Source organism: Megalobrama amblycephala, linkage group LG16 (genome assembly GCF_018812025.1).
Source record: "Megalobrama amblycephala isolate DHTTF-2021 linkage group LG16, ASM1881202v1, whole genome shotgun sequence".
Classification (NCBI taxonomy): domain Eukaryota; kingdom Metazoa; phylum Chordata; class Actinopteri; order Cypriniformes; family Xenocyprididae; genus Megalobrama; species Megalobrama amblycephala.
The window spans coordinates 36,054,219-36,081,359 of NC_063059.1; the positions used below are offsets into that span (position 1 = coordinate 36,054,219).

The 27,141-nt window shown below is 34.1% G+C and overlaps 2 protein-coding genes across 2 annotated transcripts; one reads left to right on the forward strand and one right to left on the reverse strand.

Annotated features, from left to right (window-relative positions):
* The first annotated feature begins 4,200 nt into the window (after positions 1 to 4,200).
* On the forward strand, positions 4,201 to 6,607 carry LOC125249063 (serine/threonine-protein kinase pim-2-like). The gene is made up of 8 exons (XM_048161254.1): positions 4,201 to 4,578; positions 4,843 to 5,046; positions 5,140 to 5,234; positions 5,421 to 5,471; positions 5,549 to 5,924; positions 6,005 to 6,181; positions 6,337 to 6,425; positions 6,533 to 6,607. The coding sequence occupies exons 1-7, from the start codon at positions 4,281 to 4,283 to the stop codon at positions 6,423 to 6,425; spliced, it is 1,290 nt and encodes a 429-aa protein (XP_048017211.1). The 5' UTR covers positions 4,201 to 4,280; the 3' UTR covers positions 6,533 to 6,607.
* A 2,186-nt stretch (positions 6,608 to 8,793) lies between these two features.
* nars2 (asparaginyl-tRNA synthetase 2, mitochondrial) lies at positions 8,794 to 17,636 on the reverse strand. Its single transcript, XM_048161863.1, is given in 15 exon segments — positions 8,794 to 8,974; positions 9,290 to 9,316; positions 10,368 to 10,465; positions 10,725 to 10,862; positions 11,450 to 11,516; positions 11,732 to 11,769; positions 11,868 to 11,939; positions 11,941 to 11,967; positions 12,290 to 12,422; positions 12,692 to 12,795; positions 12,931 to 13,011; positions 14,639 to 14,779; positions 14,883 to 15,003; positions 15,515 to 15,624; positions 17,245 to 17,636. Coding segments are annotated over 15 exon segments (1,467 nt in total). The 5' UTR covers positions 17,410 to 17,636; the 3' UTR covers positions 8,794 to 8,829.
* Positions 17,637 to 27,141: the final 9,505 nt, after the last annotated feature.

The window sequence follows — 27,141 nt, forward strand, 5'->3', positions numbered from 1 at the left end:
AAAAAAAAAAAAAAGTTCTCTTTGTCCAAATGACATGAAACTTTGTACAGTTGTTAACACTCTAGATCTCTAACTCTAGATCTAAAAAAATAAATTGGAGTGATATCTTGTTTTTATGTTAGTGTAAAATAAAAGTCACACTCAGGGTCTTTGGGGTCTCCACAGAGCCCAGACAACAAAATGTAATTTTGTAACAAAATAATTGTTTTTTTACTCTGTTTATAAATGTTTTTATACAAAAACTGCTTTTTATGTAAAATTCACTTTATAAAAGAGTCAAGACCCACATTTCTAACTTTCATTCATGGGGATAACATGGATAATTTGGCATGGTTTAGTGTAAGATTTGTGTCCATCTTTTGGATCACTTTTATACGGAAGAGGATTAGGGCCAAGCAATAATAAAAAAATAAAACCATCTCGAGATTAAAGTTGCTAAATTTTGAGAAAAAAGTTGAAATAAAATGTTGAGAATAAACTCATTAAATTACGAGAAAAAACTTGTTAAATTTCAAGGAAAAGTCGAGATAAAATATTGAGAATAAAGTCATTAAATTACGAGAAAAAAGTCGTTTAATTACGAGAATAAACTCATTAAATTATGAGAATAAACTCATTAAATTATGAGAATAAAGTCATTAAATTACAAGAAAAAAGTCGTTAAATTATGAGAACAAATTTGTTAAATTATGAGAAAAATGTCGTTAAATTTCAAGAAAAAAGTCGAGATAAAATGTTAAGAATAAACTCATTAAATTATGAGAATAAACTCATTAAATTATGAGAATAAAGTCATTAAATTACGAGAAAAAAGTCGTTAAATTATGAGAACAAATTCGTAATTTAACGAATTTGTTCTCGTAATTTAACGACTTTTTTCTCATAATTTAATGACTTCATTCTCAACATTTTATCTCGACTTTTTTCTCGAAATTTAACAACATTTTTCTCATAATTTAACGAATTTGTTCTCGTAATTTAAAAACTTTTTTCTTGTAATTTAATGACTTTATTCTCAACATTTTATTTCGACTTTTTTCTCAAAAAAAGTTTTTTTTCGAAATTTAACAACTTTAATCTCGAGATGGTTTTATTTTTTTATTATTGCTTGGCCCTAATACTCTTCCGTACTTTTACCAGTAGATGGCTGCAGAGCTCCACTATTTGCTATTTGACTAACTGAAAGACGTCTTTTCACAAGTTTTTTTTTTCCAGCTGGATTCATATCTAAATATTATGAAATCACAATTATTACAATAAAAAATACTTTTTGTTATAGTATTTTTTTGTACTGAAAAAAAAAAAGGGTTTTCAAAAATGTTGATTTTGAGGATGAATTTTGTCCATTTTCTAAGCGGGGTCTCATCATAATGTAATAATAGTGAAAATCTGATTTTTTTTATTTAAAAAAATACTAAACTTTGACAAAAAGTAGCTTTTATTGTTATAATGGTGATTTCATAATATTTAGATATAAATCCAACTGAAAAAAACTTGTGAAAAGATGTCTCTCAGTCAGTCAAATAGCAAATAGTGGAGCTCTGCAGCCATCTACTGGTAAAAGTGAGTTTTTTTTACTTTTAAAATGGCATTTTCCAAAAGATGGGCAAAAATCTTACACTAAACCATGTCAAATTATCCATGTTATCCCCATGAATTAAATTTAGAAATGTGGGTTTTAAAAGTGAATTTTACATAAAAATCTGTTTTTGTATAAAAACCTACTCAACAAAATATTTATTTATATAAATTTTATAAATGTTATATAAATGTTTTGACATACTCTTTCAAATAAAAAAGTTTAATTTAAAAAAGAAACTTCGATTTTTGTGAAAAAGGTCATTTTATTTAGAAATGGTTGGTTAAGCTAAAATGGGCCACAATTTTCAGCTAAAGTGGGCTGCGCAAACACACACACACACACACACACACACACACACACACACACACACACACACACACACACACACACACACACACACACACACTTTTACACAGAAATTGAGGGTGAAAATAGGGCTAGATGTATCCATACACAATCTTAACAGTCTTTCAAAAGAAATTGCATTGCAGACAGTATAGCAGGAGGACAAGCAAAGAAAGGAAACAGAGAGATAAGAAGAGAGAAGAGAAAGGGAAAGAAAGGAAGATGTCAGTACAGTACAATGTAAAGACCTATAGCTACAGGAAATGTTAAAGTGATTTGTTTTTGTTTTTTGTCAAAGATGTTCTAATGTTTGACAGATATTTGACAAGCATACACACATGCATGCACACAAAAGACACCAATGCACAGAAACACACACCTGCACAACATGATCAGTTCATTTTTAATTGCATTTAATGAAATATTGGTTCAACTTTCTATTTATTGAAATGCATTTACGGTGTTGCTATGGCACACTGAAGACAATAGTGTCAATTTACTGTTAAAAATAAAATGTTCTCTTTTTATATTGGCCCATTTTACCTCAATGTTGTGCCGTGGCTCAAGAAGGGACCTGCTGATATTCTAACTCTCATAATTTTAAAACTATTATACTTTTTTACATTTTAAATATATATATACAGTACAGTCCAAAAGTTTGGAACCACTAAGATTTTTAATGTTTTTAAAAGAAGTTTCGTCTGCTCACCAAGGCTACATTTATTTAATTAAAAATACAGTAAAAACAGTAATATTGTGAAATATTATTACAATTTAAAATAACTGTTTTCTATTTGAATATATTTCACAAAGTAATTTATTCCTGTGATGCAAAGCTGAATTTTCAGCATCATTACTCCAGTCTTCAGTGTCACATGATCCTTCAGAAATCATTCTAATATGCTGATCTGCTGCTCAAGAAACATTTAATGTGTACAATTGTACAAAATATTTGTGTACAAATATAATTTTCAGGATTATTTGATGAATAGAAAGTTCAAAAGAACAGTGTTTATCTGAAATCTAATCTTTTGTAACATTATAAATGTCTTTACTGCCACTTTTGATTGATTTAATGCATCCTTGCTGAATAAAAGTATTCATTTCTTTAATTTCTTTTCAAAAAAATAAAAATAAAAATTCTTACTGACCCCAAACTTTTGAACGGTAGTGTATAATGCTACAGAAGCTTTGTATTTCAGATAAATGCTGTTCTTTTGAACTTTCTATTCATCAAGGAATCCTGAAAAAAAAAGTACACAACTGTTTTCAACATTGAAAATAATCATAAATGTTTCTTGAGCAGCAAATCAGCATATTAGAATGATTTCTGAAGGATCATGTGACACTGAAGACTGGAGTAACGATGCTGAAAATTCAGCTTTGCATCACAGGAATAAATTACTTTGTCAAATATATTTAAATAGTACACAGTTATTGTAAATTGTAATAATATTTCACAATATTACTGTTTTTTACTGTATTTTTAATTAAATAAATGTAGCCTTGGTGAGCAGACGAAACTTCTTTTAAAAACATTAAAAATCTTAGTGGTTCCAAACTTATATATATATATTATATATTTAAGAGACCCATGTTAATTTATAAAGATATCATTAGATCTCATGCATGATGGTATTATAAGCAATTTACCACAACGTGGCCCATTTTAGCTGACTTCACCCTATTGAATTTTTTCTCACAAATAAAAAAGGAGAACATATAGTACCTACAAGACTGCATATGCAAACAAACATTGTCGATGTGATGCGATAATGTGATGTAAATGCTATATCGCATTATCGTTTTGATTATATCTAAAAAAAAAAATAGCCACAAAATAGCTATATAGCTAGGCTATAAGCAGATAAATATTAGCTTTTTTACCATTTTCCTGCAACTTCAGAAGGCTACATTTGGCCTTATATATTTTTTTTCTAAGAATGTGTTCAATATTTTCAACTAAATGCATTTAACAGATGATATATCTAATGCATTTATTTATATTAAACGTGATGTTTACAACGTAACTGTACAATGTTTATGTTTAACATCGCCGTTTGTTTTGAACGTTGAAGTTCAATTGTTAGTCTTTTTATGTAGCCTAATTCTGCAGTCATTAGATTCAGATGTAATTCTATAAGCATGTGTATGATAGGCTATAATATTACACATTGTTCTGATGTTGTTTTTCAAATTAAATTCCAATGCCAGACTGAGTCTATCATCCACTTGTCGTCACAGTGACTTTTAGAATGTCGCGCGGGTAAAAGCAGAGACTCTTCACACTTTACTCACTCACTCGGTTTGTAGCTGCTCTAGTCTGATTGATTGATACCATCAGTGGTTCATCATGGGACAGAGAAGTTCACGAGTACGATCTTTTGCGGAGAGCGAGCAGGTTCACGACCCAAACCCCAGCAGCAGCAGCACGGCGATGGAACACCATCCTCATCGACCTGTTGATGTTGCTGAGGGAGAGGGAGCCGTGATTCCCAACTCGCGTCCAAAAAAGAAGAAAAAGAAAGGGGGCAACTTCTTTAAGTGGCTCTCTTTCAGTGGGAAGAAAAAGTCCACCGAAAACAAGAGCTCAGATCAGGGCGAAATGAAGGACCAAGATACTGAGACGGAAACACCCAGGAGTACCGACGGTAAATGACACAACCATCTTATAAAGTCTGAGTTAGCCTACCTAAATGTGTAACAGGAACTTTTCTGCCCCCTATAGGATGGTTTTAAACAGACCCTCTATAATAATTACGTGTAAAAATCAATACAATTCTAGTTTTTTGAACTTTAAAAAATAATAGGTGAACAATTAGTAATTTACTTTATCATCAAAGCGTCGCTGTTCCCAGTATTTTACCAGTTAATTGACTGCTAGCTAACTAGCAAACTGATATTCTCCTCTTCAGATCAAAAGTCTCTACAGTCCATCTCCAGATCTGTAGAGGTGACTGATCCCGAGGAACCTCCTGCCGGTGTTATCCGAGTCCTTCCCGCTGCTGAGCCTCTGGAGTTTCAAGAGCTCCAAACTCATGTTCACGACGTTCCAGCAGGTGAAACGTCTCCTCTGACGAAACCGCTGGACAGTAATGAAGTGAACATGAGACCTGAGGGTGAGTTTCCTAACATAGTCCCCAACAATAATCTCACAATATCTGCAGATCAGCACCACTAAACATCGTCTTCTTCTGTTCATCTTTTAATAGACAACATCTGCTGCCGATATGCAATTGGCCGTAAGCTGGGGCAAGGTGGATTTGGTGCCGTCTATGAAGGCACTCGTTTGGCAGATGGCCAGCAGGTTTGATGTTTTTTTTACTTAGCAAGTGGTTTCTGATCTGAATTATCTCACTTTATCCAATGCAAGCCATCTACCTGTATCATATATTCACTCTTTAGGGCTCTTGATCTGTTGAAACTTAAACTCTTGCTTGAAATTTATGATACGACCTCTACACACATTAATTGGTTTTTGTTTGTCCATCAGGTGGCAGTGAAATTTGTCAAAAAGACAAAACACACGGAATGTATCAGTATTGTGAGTATAAGTGATTTTTCAATAGTTAAATCCCTGTTTAAAAGCATCTGACATCATATAATGTTTGTTTCTTCCAGCCTGATCATCCCGAGCCCCTTCCCAAAGAAGTCGCTCTGACAATCCTGGCCAATAAAGGTCCAGTGATGGACATCATCAAGCTGCTGGACTGGCAGGACCAGCAGGACTTCTACGTCATGGTCCTCGAGCGTCTCCTGCACAGCATGGATGTGTCTCGCTTAGTGGAAAGCAACGGCGGCAGCATCGACGAGAACCTTGCTCGGCTCATCATGTGGGGAGCAACACTAGCCGCTGAGGCGTGCTGTCGCCGTGGGGTTTACCATGGGGACATAAAATTAGAGAACCTCCTGATAGACTTAAAGAACCTCAAAGTCAAACTCATTGACTTTGGATGCGGCGATCTCCTCACAGAATCTGCCTACACGAGATTCTGTGGTGTGTATTAGCTCTCAAAACTCATGTGAACTCATGCTGGGGTAGAGATTCATACGTGGGACAAACTCTTTTTCCTCCAGGCACAATCATGTACTGCCCTCCCGAGTACAGGATGAAGGGCGAGTTTCATGGAAAGCCGGCGACGGTCTGGACTCTGGGGATCCTCTTGTTTAGAATGCTGTGCGGATACTTTCCAGATACTTTTGACTTGTACAGGATTAATATGAACACCTGGTACAAACCGGGCTTGACAGAAGGTGATTTGTTCATTATTTCAAGTACAATTCTAATGCTAAACTTCATAGGAGATGACCGTATAGATAATGCAGGAATTTGTCGGCTTTCTGACCTGAACATCTTAGAATAAGGATTGAGTAGAGCGGATGTAAAGTTTCTCCATCTTTCTGCACAGGTTGCTGCCATTTGATTTGCTCTCTTCTGCAGCAGAAGCCTGAGCGTCGGCCTGATCTGGAAAGGATTGTTTATCACGAATGGTTTTAGGTACTGAGCCATGAGCTAGAAACTATTTAAGATGTATTTTGAACATTTCACCTGTTCGAAGTGTAATGAATTTAGGCAATAAAAGTCACTTCTGTTTTTTGTTCCAGGTGTAAGACCGGTCACAGCCACTCCAGAAGTGTCATCGGTTCAGAAAATCTCTTTCTGTTTGATGAAAAATCCACTGAAAACAAGAGCTCAGGATGAGATGAAGGACCAAAGTACTGAGATGGAAACATCCAGAAGTACCGACGGTAAATGACAAACAATTTATGAGAATATTGAACTCTATGTAGTTTCTTGAAGGTCTTCAAAGTCACTTCATAATTTACACCTAAAAATGAGATACTGCAACTTTTCTCACCTCTTTTCTGTTTTATTTGTTCCAGGTGTAAGAGCGGTCACTCCAGAAGTGTCATCCGTTCACCTGTGTGTCTGAATCCAGTGGCGTCTCCATCCATCTGCTTCAGCCTCTTGCATCTTGGCTTGAAGCAGCAACATTAGCATCTGGCGATATTGCTTTCCGAAGGATGTGAAAATAAATAATTGTACTTTTGTAAATAATTTGAGAGTTTAGTTCATCTGAACAGAGGTTCCTGTCAGTGCCTTCACTCTGTCAATAAGAGACTCTGATGCACTTGTCCTCTTGTTGTGCATCTGGACCATTTACTACTGTCTCTATACTGATTAGAACCAGTTTGATCAAAATCAAATGTGTGTACCAAAGTGCTGTACAATTTCAAAGGGATTAGTTAAAACACAATAAAATACATGGAAAGCAATCCAAAGTTCTAATCCAAACCCAATGGTCCTTACAAAGTAGCAAATTAAGGCCTCATTAAACAAATACATCTTAAGACGAGTTTTAAACATGTTTACAGAGGTAGACAATCAGATAGACATTGGTAAGACATTCCACAACTCAGCAGCAACTGAGAAAGCGTGATCTCCTTATACTTTTTAAACGTGACAGAGGAATTTCAAGGAGCAGCTGAGATCTTTGGGATCTCAGAGATCTCTGTAAGCAAATTAAAATGTATAAACTCAGAAATATACTATGCCAGTCCATGCTTTAAAAGTATACAAAAGTACCTTGTGCTTTATTTAAAATGAACTAATAGGCAGTGTAAAGAGGCCAGAATAGGGGGTTGGTTATTAATAAATGCTAAATTAATCTTGATGAAGAATGCTAAAATATTAACCATCCACAAGAGGAAAATGTGACACTCACCTGTTTTAATGAGGAAGCAAATTGCCTGCCTGTATCATAGCGGATTTTTGCATTTGTCAGCCTCTTCACTCGTTGTGTGTTGTTGCAGTGAGGTAAATTTGGTCTGGGTTAGCACTTTTATTAACAACATTAACTCTCTTTTATTTATTTTTGTTTTATTTATCTCTTTTATTTATATATTTGTATATGTATTTTAGTTTTTTATGTGTAATTTCTTTCGCACTGGTCAGGGAAAATTTGTTATTGTCAATGTTGGCATCTCTGTATAGAAAGTGCAATAAATTGAAACATGAAAAGTGAATAAACATTCATATATAAATATATACAGCTGTCTATATATTCATATTTTAATGTACATCATATACAGTTATGCATGTTTGTTGACAACATTTACTTAATACTTCAATAAACAAGAAATTTGTTATTAATATTATTAACAAAAGTAAAATACATGATGTCCTAAAGTATTCTCTTTTGGAAGTCAGTGTTTTATATTGCATATTTGTATATTGAATGTTATATTGCAGTTTTAACTTCAATAATTGAGTGTAATTCCATAAAAAGAGAAGACCAAGAGAATGTCAAAGCTGTTTGATTTTACAGTATTGTCAAAAACAATGACTAAAAGATTTTTTAAAGCTGCTGTCTGATTTTTGGCCCTCTAGCGGTTAATAAACAGAACTGCACGCGTCTTGCAGAGGAACATTCTAGCCGGAGCTACTTTTCTCCATGTATGTCTATGGCGAGTCACGCAGTTACTGTGATACTCTGCGGCGAGTCCTACCAGTCCGGTCTGAAATAGTCCGAATATAAACACTTATTATAAGTGTACCATAATGATTCAGGATAAGACAAAAACACGGTTTGGAAAATGGATTCATGTTGTACATTCTCATTATATAATTTTTGTAAATTTTTAAACACAAAAAAAGTTGCGGACTGCAGCTTTAAAAACAGTGATTCCTAAAGTTTCTCCAACATTGCACATTTTGTATGTTTCTCTAATCAAACATACCTGATTTAAGTCATCAGCTCATTAGTAGAGACTCAAAGACCTGAAATAGGTGTCAGACAGAAGAGACATGCACAATGTGCAGTGTTGGGGAACCAGGAACCTCAGTAAAGCAAATAAAGAACAAGCACATTTTATCGTTTTTTTATTTAATTTTATAAATTTCAAAGCAGGCAGGAGTGTGAGAATCTTGCAAATGGAATCACATCTTTGATATTGTGGAGTCCCAGAATGCACAGCAGGTACCTCTCAAAGCCCATCCCAAAACCACCGTGGGGGACGGAGCCAAACTCTCTCAGCTGCAGATACCTTTCAATCACAAAGATGCTCTCTCAGGGGGTGTTTACACGGCACAACTAAAAATGAAAAAACTTGTGCGTTTTGGCTGTTCATTTACATGACAACAGTGTTTTGGGGGTCTGAAAATGCAAACTTTTAAAAACAGTAACGTCATGTGTATCGTGTTCAGTCTATAGGTGCGTAGTTTTTCTTTACAAAGTGACATCGCCAACTACTGGCCTGGCATGAATAATACAGCGTTTTTAGTAGATTGTTGTCATGTAAATGGACCCTCAGTTTGGAATAAAACTGGGTGAGCTGCAAAAATTGTTCTTCTGAACCTACCATTCATATGTGTCCTTCAATCCAGCGCTGTAAGAAGAGAGAAAACAGGCAGGAGATGAGAGTGAATACAACCTAGTAAAAACTGTGAAATACATCTGTGAAAGTACAGTGCTTAGCAGTTAGGGCTGCACGATTAATCGCATGCTATTCTCACGCGCATTTCGTCAGTAAAGCCGGTTCCCTGATTACCGCTAAATCGCCATCACCTGTTTTTAAACAGAGCGCCTTTTAATAGACGGAGCCGTAGTTCACGGACAAGCCACGCAATATCGCGTTCATTATCGCAGGCGATTCATCTGCGATATGAACGCGATATTGCGTGGCTTTTCAGTGACCTACGGCTCTGTCTATTAAATGCCGCTTCATTTGAAAGCAGGTGATGGCGATTTAGCGGTAATCAGGGAACCGGCTTTACTGACGAAATGCGCGTGAGAATAGCATGCGATTAATCGTGCAGCCCTATTAGCAGTGTCCAAAAAGGATTTATAAATCGACTTTTGAATTGATCCCAGATGTGGATTCGGACGACAATTCAATTACCACACGATCTTAGCGTTTGTCAAAAACATTATGTAATATGACCAGGAATTTTTATGTGGGTTGTTGGGGAAAAAACAAAAAAACACTGACTTTCTGGATTTGGACGGATTTGACCCCTGTAAATGTTGAAATTACCTTATGCCCACATGAGAAACAATTACCATCTGAATAAGGCTATTGATAATAATCAGAAATATTTCTTGAGCAGCAAATCAGCATTTTAGAAAGGATCATTTGACACTTAAGACTGGAGTAATGATGCTGAAAATTCAGCTTTGCATCACAGGAATAAATTACAAATTAAACTATATTAAAATTGAAAACAGTTATTTTAAATAGTAATAATATTTCACAATATTATCGTTTTATTGTATATTTGACCAAATAAATGCAGTCTTGGTCAGCAGAGGAGATTTCCTTCAAAAACCTTAATAAATTTTACAAACCCCAAACTTTTGAACTGCAGTGTATCAATCTCTCAAACATTTACAGCATATATTATATTTTATTACGTATTACAATGTGAAGAGACTCTTACTGTGCTAGTCGTTGGCTCAGAAGTTCTAGTCTCTCTTCTCTCAGGGATCCACCACAAAGCTCCCCGACTTCAGGCACCAAGAGGTCTACAGCAGCCGCCTGTCCAAAAAAAAAAAAAAATCATCAGGAATGATTGAATCAGCAGTGAGCGCATGGAGGAGAGGAAAAGAAAGAAGAAATAGGTCTCATGGACATGCTGAACTCTTGTCATAACATCTTTACCCCATTTGATTTTTAGCATTTACTCTAGGCTTTAAACACATAATATAAAGATATTTAACATACACAGATTAGCTGGTTTAGGAAAAGTCCTTGACTAAAACTCGTGGCAGGAGTAAGAGAAAGAGCTCATTCTTACAGTGTGCTTGGGCTGGTCCTGGTTGTCTCGGGCATAGAAAGGCTTCAGATCATAGGGATAGTTAATGACAAACACTGGGACGTTTCCACAATGTTTCACTAGGAACTTCTCATGTTCTGTCTGAAGATCACAGCCCCACTAATGTAAAGCATATGACAAAGAAAAGCAGAATACTCTTAAAAAAATGTTATATTCTATATATATATATATATATATATATATATATATAAAACAATAAATATTCTCAAACTGAATTATACACCACCACTGAAAATGTTTTTAAACGTTTCTCTTATGCTCACCAATTTGATCAAAAATAAGTAAAAACAGTAATATTGTGAAATATTACAATTTAAAATAACTCTTTTCTATTTCCTTTGATGAAAAAACTCTTTTCAGCATCAATGACAGTCTTGTGTCAGACGATCCTTGAGAAATCATTCAAATATGCTGATTTACAGCTCAAAAAACATTTTATTAAAATGTATCAATGTTGTGCCGCTTCATATTTTTTGTGGAAAACATGATTTATTTGAAACAGAAATCATTTGTAACATTAAACTGTCACTTTATTTAATTAAATGCATCCTTGCTGAATAAAAGTTTTACTTTCTTATTGACCCCAAACTTTTAAATGATAATGCACTATACCTGAAATGCGTGAAATGTACATCTCTATGTATAGTAACTATTTAAAACACAAACATATGCTGTACTTTACTTACCTCAGTACTGAATGTAAAGTTCTGTGAACTGCTCTTTAAAATGTCTATCGCCTCAGTGTAAGAAATGCTGTAGAAAGCAAATATAAGTTGATTTAAAAGAGTGCAATAAAAATGTATGGTTCACAGATCTCACAGTTACACAATCAAAAATCACAATTAATTCATTAATTATTTTCGAAATAATTCTAACATCTTATATTCAGCCTAATCCCAAGCTCAATGCCTATTTTGAAGAGTAAAATGACTTAAAACTGACTGATTGAACTGAAATATAATACGTACATATTAAATTTTCTTTTCAACATGAGATCCACTTGGTCCTGGGGATGTGCAAAAGAGTTGAAACAGAGTTCATTACAGCCGTTATGGTGGCTCTAAAAGCCCCTTGCATAAGAAACAATAGTATTGTTTGTCATACCCTGTGTCCTGGTGCCATATATTTGTGAAATAACTCTACATCTTCTGCACAATGGGACAGCACATGCTCTGTAGGTGGCCTTGAATAAATTCTCCATTACCTGGAGAAGTATAGTATAGTATAGTATAATTTTATTTAATGCCATGTCAGCATCTGAGGCTATTTTCATGGCAAAAACTCAATTACAAAAATATCACATAAATACAATAAAAACCAAGCAAACAAACATCACAGCAAGTAATATTATATTATAGATTTTTTAAATTAACATATGATAAAAATTGTGTGCACATTCCTGTATACATTGGATTAATTTTAATAAATTTAATGTTACCCCCAACAGTATCAAATCCATTTAAAACCACAATCAGTTGCTTGATAGTGCATGTAATTGAATGAGTGTGGAGTAGTGAGTTTTCTACCTTCATCAGGTCGTCCAGCGACTCAGTGAAGGCAATCTCTGCCTCTACCATGTAAAACTCTGCCAAGTGTCTCCTGCTTTGAGAGTTCTCCGCTCTGAACGTAGGGCCGAATGTGTACACTGCTGAAAAAGCCCTGCAACAGACAACCAGCAATCACAAAATAGTTCAGCATTCACCTTTAGCTAATGATTCTCATAAAGCTACAGATCTGATTTATCTTAAATACATACTGCAATGATTATTCAAATTATTCAGTATTCACTTATTTTCATTAGGAGGTTTTCTCAGCAAATATCGATATGCAATACAACAATTAAGCTTCCTAATCAACTGACATCCCTAATAATAACATAAAACTAAGATCAAATTTTGAATATCAATACATGTAGTTTTTGACTTTACCCTGCCATCACCTCCAGGTGCAGCTGTCCTGAGACTGTTAGATAAGCTGGCACTGAGAAGAAATGTGGGTTTGGGTCATCCGAGTCATTTTTATCACCTGCGGGCTTCAGAGAACACAAAGAACGATCAGTTACCATGGATTCAAACAGGAATTACTTGTTGCTACATCTCACAATTCACACTTGAACTAAGCAATACATATCCTAAAATATGCAAATGACTCTAAATCGGAGTTGTACCTTAACTTGGAAGAGTTCTCCAGCTCCTTCACAGTCATTTGAGGTGATTACTGGTGTGTGTATCTGCACATAACTGTTATCCTGTAACAACAATTAACACATTGAATCTACAAGAGAGGTGTTCACATCCGGTGTGTGAGGTCTGAATGCACTCTGACAACAGAAGTGATCTCTCGTGCTCTTTGACGTATACGCACGAGAGATCACTTCTGGCATCAGAGTGCGCTTTCAGACCTCACCAACTGAATGCTTAAGGCAGTTGGACATAGTGGTGTATTAGAGGTAAAAAATGATATAAATACTGTTTGGTTTCTCGTACAAACTGATCGTTTCGTGTCTTAGGACATCAATGTGTCGTCACGAGCCGCAGGGTTTGATTTGGATTCGTCTGTGCATGTTTTTTTTACTCTTACAGACGAAGTTCCCATTGACATGCATTATACGAATGACAGACTGCAACGGTTGCAGTTAAAAATCATCATTTGTGTTCTACTGAAGGAACAAAGTCACCTACATCTTGGATGCCCTGGGGGTATGCAGATAAACATCAAATTTTCATTTTTGGGTGAACTATCCCTTTAAAGGATTAGTCCACTTTTAAATAAAACTAGCTCTCTTCTTCTTCTTTATTAGAATTCCGGCAGTGTAGACATTGCTAAGTGTATTACTGCCCTCCACAGGTCAAAGTTTGAACTAATTTTTATATGCAATATGCTAGTATATAACAATTAGTTCAAACTTTGACCTGTGGAGGGCAGTAATACACTTAGCAGTGTCTACACTGCCAGAATTCAAATAAAGAAGAAGAAGAGAGCTAGTTCAAGATGAGCATTTATGATTAAAACTTATATAATTTAATTTTTTTCAGAAAATGAGCAATGGTTTCTCTAGATAAGACCCTTATTTCTCATCTGGGATCATGTAGAACAATTTGAAGCTGCAGTGAAACTAATTTTGATCTTCAACTGTTTGGTGCCCATTGAAGTCTACTAAAAATCCTGGAATGCTTTCATCAAAAACTTTAATTTCTTTTTGACTGAAGAAAGAAAGACATGGACATCTTGGATGACATGGGGGTGAGTAAATTATCAGGAAGAGTTTGTTTAAAAGTGAACTAATCCTTTAACAGATACAACTTTTGATTTCCATGATGTATTAGTAAATCTTGAAATTACCATAAAGATTAATATGTGCTTTAGAATTAATTTTCATTTTTAGTTCACGTTTACAAATGTAGTTAACTAATGTTAACAAATGAAACCTGATTTTAAAGTATTAACAAATATGAAATATATACAGGATGCATTAAATTCAACAAGTGACAGTGTAGACATTAATGTTACCAAAATTTTCTATTTCAAACAGAAACTTTATAAGAATATTGGAAAAAATGCATCATCATTTCCACAAAAAATGTTAAGCAGCACAACTGTTTTCAACTTTGATAATACGTAATGATCCTTGATCAGCATATTAGAATGATTTCTGAAGGATCATGTGACACTGAAAACTGGAGTAAAATTCAGCTGAAAATTCAGCTTTAATATCACAGGAATAAATTACATTTTAAAATAAAAAAACATTTATTTTAAACCGTAATATTTGCAGTAATCAAATGCAGCCTTAATGAGCATAAGAGACATCTCTCAAAAACAAATCTTACTGCCCCCAAACTTAAGCAAAAGTGTGTTTATAGTGACTTTATTACCCTGAAGAATGACTGGATAGCAGATGAAGCCTCACTGCGTATCCTGAGCAGGGAGCTGAAGGCATTTGTTCGGCATCTGAGGTGAGGAAACTGCCTGACGTACTCCAGAGAATGACGCTCCTTGATCTTGAAAGGAAAGTCCTAGAGCAGACAATACAGGGTCACTACAGCAAGTGTGACCTATTCATGACTTCTTATAAATCACTTTTCATCTCACTGATTCAATTTCGATGTAAAGACTCACCACAGGATTGCATTCTCCAACCACTTCAATGCGCTGAGCTTGTAACTCCACATTCTGCCTCTTACTTGGGCTCTTCTCTAAGGTGCCAGTGATGTCAACAGCACAGCCAAATGTGAGGTCTCTTGACAAGAAGGGAGGATATATCAAGAATACAAAGCTACAGTAACGTCTTCAGCTTGAGATCCTTTCAATCTAAACTGGTTATATATATATCTCTCATTAGCCTAGTAGTGAATGTTTTATGAGCAGTAGGATAATCATATTCGTCTGCAGTCACGCAGAGCCGAAGCACAACCAAAACAATGTTCTTCCACAAAATGCACACAGCTTTGTTTTTATAGTCATAGTGTACCTTTAAATTGTAGCAGTATATATTGTTTAATAATTTAAAACCACATTTTGTGAAATCTGTTTGAAAAGTATGCTTGTGCTTAAATGTCATTAATAAATGTCATTGGGATTGTTATTTTAATGCAATGACATTCATACATCTTTGTGTGTCTTAAGTGTCTAAATAACCTCTGAAGTCTCTGTATATATCAAGATGTTCATGACATTTGAAATAGTAATACATATTCATTCAAGCTCAAAGACGGTGTTAAATACACAACTGCACATGAACAGAAAAGCACCTGGTATTCAGGTGTGAGCCGGCAACAACCTGGAGAGGTTGCAATGAACTTCCATCGTTCACATGTAAGAAGAGGTTGTCTTTCTGTGGCCTGACGGATCGAACCCAGCCCTGCAGGAACAGCATACATGTTAACATATGAAATGACCAATTTGACTTTTTTTTGTACCCTTTAGCTACTTAAATTTGTCCATTAACAATCTCTAACAGTGTATAGCAGTGTTGCTGTAATATCATTGAGACACTTTTATAGTTTTTATTTTTATATATATATATTTTTTTTTCATTTTTATTGCTTTTTAAATTGTGTGTATGTGTAATATATATATATATATATATATATATATATATATATATATATATATATATATATATATATATATATATACACAATTTATATATTAATATAATTTAACATATAATTTATGTCTGTGATGCAAAGCTGAATTTTCAGCATCATTACTCCAGTCTTCAGTGTCACATGATCCTTCAGAAATCATTCTAATATGCTGATTTATTACAAATGTTGTGCTGCTTAATATTTTTTTATAACGTGATACTTTTTTTTCAGGATTCTTTGATGAATAAAAAGTTAAAAAAAGAGCAGCATTTATTTAAATTAAATCTTTTGTAACAATATACACTACTGTTCAAAAGTTTGGGGTCAGTATTTCATTCTTTCTTTTTTTTTTTGGAAGAAATTAATACTTTTTTTCCAGCACGGATATGTTAAATTGATAAAAAGTGATAGTAAAGATTTATATTGTTAGAAAATGTTCTTATTTTGAATACATGCTGTTCTTTTTGACTATTTATTCATCAATGAATCCTGAAAAAAGTATCGCAGGTTCCAAAAAAAATATTAAGCAACACAACTGTTTCCAACTTTGATAATGAAGTATCAAATCAGCATATTCGAATGATTTCTGAAGGATCATGTGACACTGAAGACTGGAGTAATGATGCTGAAAATACAACTTTGCATCACAGAAAAAAATTATATGTTAAAGTATATTAAAATAGAAAACCATAATTTTAAATTGTAATAATATTTCACAATATTATCGTTTTTACTGTACTTTTGATCAAATAAACGCAGCCTTAATGAGCATAAGAGACTACTTTCAAAAACATTAAAAGTAGTAATGTTTCCAAACTTTTGAATGGTAGAGTATATATATATATATATGAAATTGAGAAATGCTTTATTACCTAGGTGAAATACGTTTTTTATTTTTTTATTTTTTTCCAGTTAACATTTATTGCAAGTAAAATAAATAAATGTTTATGGGTTTTCATTTTAGTTAGATTTCCATCACATCTCAAATTATGTATTTTCTGACATTTTAAACATGTTTGGAGTAAAAAGCTTCTGACAGTCTGACTTGTTAGTATGTATCCTAAATATACACACAAATAATATTTGAACTTTTTACATAATTTCACAGGTCGACTGGAAAGGTAAAACAATAATATTATGTTCACAATTAATAATCTCTCCTCTTTGCTGATCCTACTGTCTCTTTGTTAAACAAGTACACTAACGTTTGAAGAAAAGAAAACTGTGTGTGCATAATAATATTCTAATAAAAAGTAAAGTCTGGGTCTGAAACATTAGAATTAGAATCATTAAAATGTGATCTCCACATAAAGGAAAAGAAAAATAACTGTTAGCTAAATAAAAATTAACCCAAGTTGAAGAAACACCTTCATTTTGGACAGTGTTCTCACCTGTATTCTGACATTTGTTCCCGTCTCTTTGCTTGCGAGCGCATCGGATACTCTCATTTTCTTGGACAACATGCGACTGCAGTGTCGCTGAAAGACTTTTGAGCTCCATCTGCAGAATAATGATGTGGTGAAGGCAGGAATCCGCTGTAATGTGAGCGACATCATGTCTGATGAGTGTGAGCGCGCGGAGAGAGTCAGCACTGTGTTGTTCTCTGCTTCTTCCGCTTTGAGTTATGGTGCAGTTCACGGCCAGTAAATAGGATATAATGTTATTTTTGATAACGTGTGGTGATAAAACTCATTCACTTCTACAACAGCTAGTCTCGTCGGTCTGTTTTGACATTCACGCTGCTCTCCACGCGCTTCCTGAAATCGAATCAACGTCATGAGCAACGTAACATGTACGTAGCATCCCATTGGTTGAACTTTGACAGGAGCAGTAGATTAGTAATAAAGTGTCCGAATCATTTCCATTAATCATTTACAGTTTTTCTCAGTCGCTTTGGTACATTTCTCAGATCAGAATTGAAATTCTCAAAACTACCTGTTCAATTCTCACATCATTGTGTCACTTGTGCACATCAAAAAAGCAGTTTCTCATTTCTTTGAACAAGTTGCAAATGCTTTGGTACATCCATGCAAATGATTATGTACAATTCTCTGTTGTTTCCTACATTATCAGTTGCTTATGTCATGTTGATCAAAATGTATTATATTGGGTCTCTGTTGAATAGTCTCACCCCCCACAACATTTAGGCACAAGCTCATAGCATAAGTCTTTACATGCAAAATGGTTGAACAAGTTATCATAATATGTCAAGCATATTTCTATACTTTCTATATTTCCATTAGACTTTTTTCTAAATCTGTCCTGAATTGGTAAATTGCTCCCAGGTGAATCTTGACGACATGACATGACTCAATAACGACATGACTCAATGACTCAATGACATGTTCTGTCAATAAAATACAGTACAAACAGTAAGAGAGTAAATTTGAATCTTTTCCATTCTCTTGCAATTACACTCACACATACACTAAGATGTAACTTATAATTGACAATAATTGTCATCAAAACTTTAGCCATAGTTTCCATCAGAACGTCCCTCCAGAGTAAACGGTTATATTGAGAACATGACTAAACAATTTGACTGTCTTATCCGTACACAATGACACAAGGACTTGTCATTCTGATGGCACTGACATGTTCATTGACACAGATATTTACTTTTGAGAGATGAACTAAGGATTTTGAGTAAGAGAGTGGCTTTTGCAGGTTATCCATGGTGTTTTGCTATTTGTACAAATTGTTTTGAGAAATGCACTTACTGTTTTGCAAATTGTGAGTTTGATTCGAGAAATGTACCAAAGCGACTGAGAAAAACTGTAAAAGAACCGGTTCAAAAAAGATTTAGCAAGAAAATAAATAAATTAGCAAGTATTCCCTTTCAGTATGGAGGACGAAACCTGCAAAAACAATGAATAAATACATAAATCCACAAAAGTATACATAGATAAATATATAAATAAATAAATGTGCAAATAAATACATAAATAAATATATAAAATCAACATATTCCTGCATGAATAAATTTATAAATAATTAAATGTGCAAGGAGATAAATAGATTAAAATATAATAAATATATTTAAATTAAATTAATCAAATTAATGTTCGGGGAAATAAAAAAATGTTAAAGGAAATTGATGCAAAAACTTGAGAAGATGAGATCCAGGCAGTCCAGCAATGATTATGTCAGAGATCAAATTTGAATAAGGAATAACACATTTATTCATTAAAAATTATAGAGACAAACCAATTAATTAAGTAATTAATAGTTAATAATAAAATCCGGAGTATAATAAAATCCGGAGTATAGTAAAAAACAGAGTATAGTAAAATCCGGAGTATAGTAAAATCCGGAGTATAGTAAAATCCAGAGTATAATAAAATCCGGATAATAAAATCCGGAGTATAGTAAAATCCAGAGTATAGTAAAATCCAGAGTATAATAAAATCCAGAGTATAATAAAATCCAGAGTATAGTAAAATCCGGAGTATAGTAAAAATCCAGAGTATAGTAAAATCCAGAGTATAATAAAATCCGGAGTATAGTAAAATCCGGAGTATAGTAAAATCCAGAGTATGATAAAATCCGGAGTATAGTAAAATCCAGAGTATAGTAAAATCCAGAGTATAATAAAATCCGGAGTATAGTAAAATCCAGAGTATAGTAAAATCCGGAGTATAGTAAAATCCAGAGTATGATAAAATCCGGAGTATAGTAAAATCCAGAGTATAGTAAAATCCAGAGTATAATAAAATCCGGAGTATAGTAAAATCCAGAGTATGATAAAATCCGGAGTATAGTAAAATCCAGAGTATAGTAAAATCCAGAGTATGATAAAATCCGGAGTATAGTAAAATCCAGAGTATAGTAAAATCCAGAGTATAATCCCTTTCAGTATGGAGGACGAAACCTGCAAAAACAATGAATAAATACATAAATCCACAAAAGTATACATAGATAAATATATAAATAAATAAATGTGCAAATAAATACATAAATAAATATATAAAATCAACATATTCCTGCATGAATAAATTTATAAATAATTAAATGTGCAAGGAGATAAATAGATTAAAATATAATAAATATATTTAAATTAAATTAATCAAATTAATGTTCGGGGAAATAAAAAAATGTTAAAGGAAATTGATGCAAAAACTTGAGAAGATGAGATCCAGGCAGTCCAGCAATGATTATGTCAGAGATCAAATTTGAATAAGGAATAACACATTTATTCATTGAAAATTATAGAGACAAACCAATTAATTAAGTAATTAATAGTTAATAATAAAATCCAGAGTATAATAAAATCCGGAGTATAATAAAATCCGGAGTATAGTAAAATCCGGAGTATAGTAAAAAACAGAGTATAGTAAAATCCAGAGTATAATAAAATCCAGAGTATAATAAAATCCGGAGTATAGTAAAATCCGGAGTATAGTAAAATCCAGAGTATAATAAAATCCGGAGTATAGTAAAATCCGGAGTATAGTAAAATCCGGAGTATAGTAAAATCCGGAGTATAGTAAAATCCAGAGTATAATAAAATCCGGAGTATAGTAAAAAACAGAGTATAGTAAAATCCAGGGTATAATAAAATCCAGAGTATAATAAAATCCAGAGTATATTAAAATCCAGAGTATAATAAAATCCAGAGTATAATAAAATCCAGAGTATAGTAAAATCCGGAGTATAGTAAAATCCAGAGTATAGTAAAATCCAGAGTATAGTAAAATCCGGAGTATAGTAAAATCCAGAGTATAGTAAAATCCGGAGTATAGTAAAATCCAGAGTATAATCCCTTTCAGTATGGAGGACGAAACCTGCAAAAACAATGAATAAATACATAAATCCACAAAAGTATACATAGATAAATATATAAATAAATAAATGTGCAAATAAATACATAAATAAATATATAAAATCAACATATTCCTGCATGAATAAATTTATAAATAATTAAATGTGCAAGGAGATAAATAGATTAAAATATAATAAATATATTTAAATTAAATTAATCAAATTAATGTTCGGGGAAATAAAAAAATGTTAAAGGAAATTGATGAAATTTATAATAAAATCCAGAGTATAATAAAATCCAGAGTATAATAAAATAAAGAGTATAATAAAATCCAGAGTATTGTATCTAATAGATGAAGATCAGAATATACAGAAAGAAGAAACAAAATTAAGACATTTGCAGAATAAAATGAGAGATAGAAGAGAAGGAGCAGAAGATGCGAGAAGCAAAGAGAGCAAAGAAGTAAAGAAAAGCAAAGAAAAGGCTAAATTATCAAAGACCCAGTCCATTTTATACCATAAGCATAGGAAATCTTACATCCCACTCAAACTTATGTTTTGGTCTAATAAGAAAAGGTCAAATGGATTTATCCATTATATCATAGACTAGTCAAGTGTCAAAAATAGATGGAAATAGATATAGGGGTTGTTTTGACACCCTTTAGGGAATTTTGCAGATCTTACATTATCACATGTCAGTAGGAATAAGTTCAAGTTCAAGTTCAAATGACCAACTAATTCTGAAAACACCATCGCTTTTGCAGTACTTGACAGACGTCCAATATCTAACCACAAATGTGTGACCTGTCACATTGGAACACTTTGAAGAACAATTGAACATAACAAGCATTCATACTCTTAAAGATAAAAGAAGAATAACCATAAAGGGTACAATAAAGAGTAAATACTTGAAAATATGATGAGGATTAATATATGGAGTAGGAGTACATGAATATATGAAATCAAAAGTAATACTGATAAATCATTAGCCATAAATGATTAAAATAAAATATGAATAAAATGCAATGAATATGAATATTGACCATTTTGGATCCACCAGAAATGCTAAGCTGAAAGCTGACTTTTTTCTTTACATGGCAATTTATTGAGCATAACAAAAAAAAGCTCATCTATAACAAACAGACAAACATGGTGTATCGTGAAGCAATTTCATGTAAACTATAAAGCAATAAATTATACATATCACCCAGTTTCACTGGGTTTGCATGTTTTTGAATGTATTTATTTATGTAAAATAATTACATGGCACATAGAATCTATTCCTGTAGTAGACTTCAGTTCAGAAACATGTTTGTAGATTCACTCTTTTCCACTAGATGGCGCTGTAACTCCATCAGTCCGCTATGCAGGGAGTCACAAGAGCATCGCAAGACAAATCTATTTAATTACTTATTTATTAGCTCAGCATCTTCAGCAGTGAATTATTAATGCAGGTTTAGGGTCTCTGTGGACTGCATCTCACCAAAGGCAATGCTAATGTTATTTTTCAGCATGTTATATAATTGTATTTATCTGTGTGCCTTTGTTTGCTTTTTTGATGAAATTCAATTTTACAGCAGATTTGATGAATCTGTGATGCATTAGCTAATGTTTTAACCTACAGAAAAGGATTATAATTCAGCTGTTCATTGCTTTCAGTTATAGGCCTATTTATTTCAAATTCCAACACCTACGTATTATTATCTGTCTGTATTTATTGTGTATGTGTGCAAAATGATAAAGAGAGACATTGTGTAGTCAAGTTCAGGGGCATCATTATTTCTCTGTTTCTTGGCCTCAATCAATATGTGATTAACCAACACAAACATGGATCTTGTTTTAAAAGCTGGGAGCTCAGCAGTGTCCTCGCCTCTCTCCTGACTGACTCTACAAGCTGTATTGACCCTTAATTCAAGCGGCTTATCATCAATTCCTCCACAGCTCACGTTATGCATGTGCACCGTAAGCAGCATTGATTTCACGTCACGCTGCTCGTAGTTCTGATGAAGCCAAAATAGTGATGTCATCTGAGGGAAAGACTTTAGATGCCTCTCGCCCCAAACCTGACAGTGATCAAAACGTTTGCTGAGAGAAGCCTTTTGTAACCTCGCCGTTTGATCAGTTTGGTGTTGTTCTGTTGTCCACTGCATTGGCACTGAATAAAGCAGATCTTGCCCACATTGACTACCATGGTATTTGTTTTCCTACTATGGTAGTCAATGGGGGGCGAGATCTGCTTGGTTACAAACATTCTTCCAAATATCTTCCTCTGTGTTCAGCGGAACAAAGACATTTATACAGGTTTGGAACAACTTGAGGGGGAGTGAATGATGACAGAATTTACATTTTTGGGTGAACTATTCCTTTAAGCACAAAAATGTGTAGGCCTATGTCAAGCATGCTGCACAAGTCCTGAAAAGTTAAGCCAAAGCGTCTCTATCGCCCCCAGGTGGTTAGTCCCAGTATATGTTTTTGTCATTTTATTTAGTTATCATGCTGATGTAAGTTCAAGTGTTCGTTTTAAAAAAAAATAAATTAAAAAAAAGTTTGGTTTTAGTTAGTTATTTGATGCTATAAAAATGAGGGTGTGGCGTCATGATTGACAGCTGTGATTGACAGCTTCTCTGAGCGAAGTAGTCACTGAGGCACCAATTTATTTTTTTGGGGGATTTTTGGGAAGATATTGGAGCTTTAACTTTAATTTCTATATAACTGTCTATTTCACATCTACATAATGAGCTGTTCAGCAGTAAACTGTACTAAACAATTTTGCGGGAGTGTGGGTGGGAGCCTTGATAGCGCGCGGCTCTACTTCATGCTCGCTACTGCGCAGAATCGGGTCCCAAGATTTCAGCGCCATAGAGTACCTCAGAGATGACGTGTTTTTGTAGGCCAACCGGAAGTTAGCGGCGCACGGGTTCCCTCGATCGAAAGCCTGTGCATTTTTCCCATAGACTTTTGGAAATGGGAAAATCGCAAAAAATAAGCTCTGTGTTTAACAAAGGGTTATGACACTTACACGTTTTGTCTATCAATATAATCTTTAGGCTACATGTTAACACAACATTTATACATTTTGAAGCCTAAATAAAGTCGTCAGATATAAAAAAAAGCTAACAGTAGGCTATAAACGGACTACAGACAAAGTCCCTTTAAGACAAGTCATTTCACTCGGCGGCCATCTTTGAAACACCTCTCGGGCATTCAAGTGCAGCTCTTATCTCTTTGAATGGGGAAACATCAAATTCTCTAAAGCCGTTTGCCAAGCTTTCGATTAAATTTCATATTTGAAATCACCAATGAAATCTGACAAAAACTGTCTCATAATTTTTTTTTCCAAACGCTCGAATCAGGACAAAAAAACTATTTTTTTAGGCTGGATCAAGCTAATGCGCATGCGCAGACCTAAATGCGCGTCTCTTGTGCCTCATTTCGGAGGCGCGCGTCTGACTGTTTCTATAGAAACCAGAGCTTCTAACGGCCGCTGCAGTGACGCGATGACTTTACCAGTCGGCGATTGGCTCTTATTTTGAAGGCGGAACTTATTCCGCCATATTGCGCGTTACACTTTCTCCTATTCAAAACAATACGAGTGACATGTCTTGTGTTATTCTATAGTCTTTGCTACAGCACACCATGGTCGCGGATCAACGTCACCACCACCAAGCTTCCTCAAACTTTATTTAAAAACATGCTCGCTGATTATGATCTGCGCTGGGTATGAATACTTATCCACTTTTTCATGAGACATGCTGTGCAAATGTCCTGTTTGTCATGATGATGTCTAAAGTCCCGCCAAAGGAAGTAGTCCCTTTTAGCAACTTTTTAGCAACCGCCGTTTTTAAGACACAATAAAAAATCACAAGCGGGTTATAACTGGTGTGTTTTATGTCATAGATCAAAACGTGAAAATATTTAAAGGCTTTGTTTACCACAGACCTTATTTCAGGCGATTTAGCAAAAACCCATTCAAAAAACCCATTGATTTCGGGGCGATGGAACTGGAAGTCCTAAAATGTTAACTCACTTCCGGGTTTTGCCTACAAAAACACGTCATCCCTGGGGTGCGTCGTCCATTTTTTTTTTTTTTTTTTTTTTTTACAGTCTATGGCCTACACAAAAAGAATGAGAAGAAAAACAAATGCATCTGGAATAATAATATAAGGATTGTAGTTTAAAGGGCCGATTAAAAAAACAAAATTGGAGTTGAGACTCCAATGAGCTTCCCAACCTTGTTTTTTGTCAATTAAGTCGAAATACTTATAGTCAACAGAATGTCTAAAGGGGATCATCAAAATAAAGTGTACCCTATTATTATTTTATTCTTTTGACAAACATAATTTTTTTAAATGCAATTTCTGTTTGAAAGCAAATACAAAATCTTTCCAGACTGAATTCAGGAGACTAGAATAGTGCACTTACTCTTTATCAAAATTATGGAAAAATTATAGGCCTACTAAATTATACTTGTTTCCACCGTGAATATTCGCCAAGACAGATTTTTTGAAATACTGTAATTCTGTTTATGTGTATATCGGGATCGCACGCTGTCTGAAGTGTCTTTGTGCGTGCGCTTCGGTCAGTCAGCGCGAGTAAGATCGTTTTGTTTACATCAGCATGAGTTTGAAGATCACATTTCAGTGGTTCGGACCCGTGCCATCGAGAATTCGCTATGAATATTCATAAAGTTGGAATGCTATGCTTTAAAACGATACCAAACTTATGCTGAGGAAGCACCAGTCGATAATCGAGCAGAGAAAACAGCATTTTTCATGGACAAAGGAAAGGTACTCCTCTCAGAAAACATACAAATAGATACTTTTAGATGTTTAATTGCTATTTGGAGCATTGGCATCGCTAGACGAGGGCTTAATTAACTAATTTTAGTGACAAAATTGACATTTTTTACTTGTTTTGTCTGTAGCTTGAAATCAGCCTGCACGCATTCTGACTCATTTTGCCAGCACAGATCATTATATATATAATATCAAAAATATACAAGTACAAAAAGATGATATATCAAATTAACTGAGATCTGACTGGGTTCTGAAGGAAGTTCTTGCTAAATGGTACAAAACATTCCAGGACAGGAACATTCACTTGAAAGGAAAGAATAACAAAGGCAGCAGAGAACAGCATGTGCGCTAGTCCTATTGATCTTATGGAACTGTCACTGCTTAATGTTTCATGAGCTTACCTAGACAAATCCTTCAGGAGTGGCCCAATATCTTTACAGCAGCACCTTAACTCCCACATATCAATTTGTCCCTTTGTTTGCGAGAAGCTGATAAGAGAAACTGGGACTTCAATTTGCCGATTACACTGATTTCTCTCTAATGCGTCTTGCTCTTTTTCCTGTCAGCTTTTCATCATCAGAAATAGCTGGATCAAGCATGCTCTGACCATTTTTAATCCAGTGTTTGAAACATCTTTTTTATAAAAGAGTGGTAAAATTCAAATACTGAGCTTGTGATTTAAAATATCATTTACTATTCAGAGTGTGGATAGGGTTTGTGCTAACATCTTACACCATAACTTGGTCATTATTATGCAAAATCTACTTATGCTTTCACATGGATCTCTTTGAGAACCGACTTCTTTTGTGCCGCCCTTTCAAACAGGTCAGTGTTATGCAGAGCTCTTGATATGGTTGACTGGTGCACCTTTACTCCATTCTCTGGTGACCCTTGACCTCTCACAAGTCTCCTTCAAGATCTTTGTGTGGAAGTTTCGGTCTGTACTTTCTTTCAAACGCTCTTCAGTTCTCATTTTCACAGCTTTCCTGCATGTTACACCCTTCATAATGACCTCCAAACTTTGTTTTTTATATCATACTGTGGTGGTTATTTTAATAACTTACAAATAGAGGTCAAATGTAAGGCAACTGTACCCTCATTAAGGCAATTTTTCATCTATGCGAAAGCAGTGCTTCTGTAAGACAGAGACAAAATACTTTTGCAAACAGCAAATGTATATAGAGGGGTTCAAATGTGTACAATGAAATACTTGGGGTTCAATGTTTTAGTACACAAAAATAAAAATAAACAAAGAAACTTTATTGTGTAAATTGAAAGAAAATTTCACGGTACAGTAAGTAAATTAGTGATATAGATGTTTTTACAGAAGGTCAGATGTTCTTGGTTCCACTGAAGCACAAGATGCTCTTTGAGAAATGATTCTGGAGAACACAATCATCAATGGATTGTTATGCTGAAAATAATGGAAAACACTGTACTGGATTAAATACATGCAAAATAGCAGAATTTCCTGAAGTGGACTGAAATGGAAAATTATTTTAGTGTAACACTGATTTATGTTCTAACTAAAATGATACAGTGAGGGTCAAACTGTATAATTTTGAGTTAGAACGTTTTTCTAGCATAAACCAATGTATTTTGCATTTCATTATTTAGAAATAAAAATATCACGGAGAACTACATTTTTCCCCCCAGGATTTGTAGTTCAGTTATTGGCTCTTTAGCAAATCACATATAAAATACTCTTTTTATTGCTAACAAACTGGTTTT

What these genes read in the sequence shown, in the direction of transcription:
- LOC125249063 (XM_048161254.1), top strand. Translation starts at nt 4,281, where the DNA reads ATGGGACAGAGAAGTTCACGAGTACGATCTTTTGCGGAGAGCGAGCAG. An exon ending in AACACCCAGGAGTACCGACG is followed by an intron (nt 4,579 to 4,842) that starts GTAAATGACACA and finishes TCTCCTCTTCAG; the next exon opens with ATCAAAAGTCTCTACAGTCC. An exon ending in TGCCTACACGAGATTCTGTG is followed by an intron (nt 5,925 to 6,004) that starts GTGTGTATTAGC and finishes TTTTTCCTCCAG; the next exon opens with GCACAATCATGTACTGCCCT.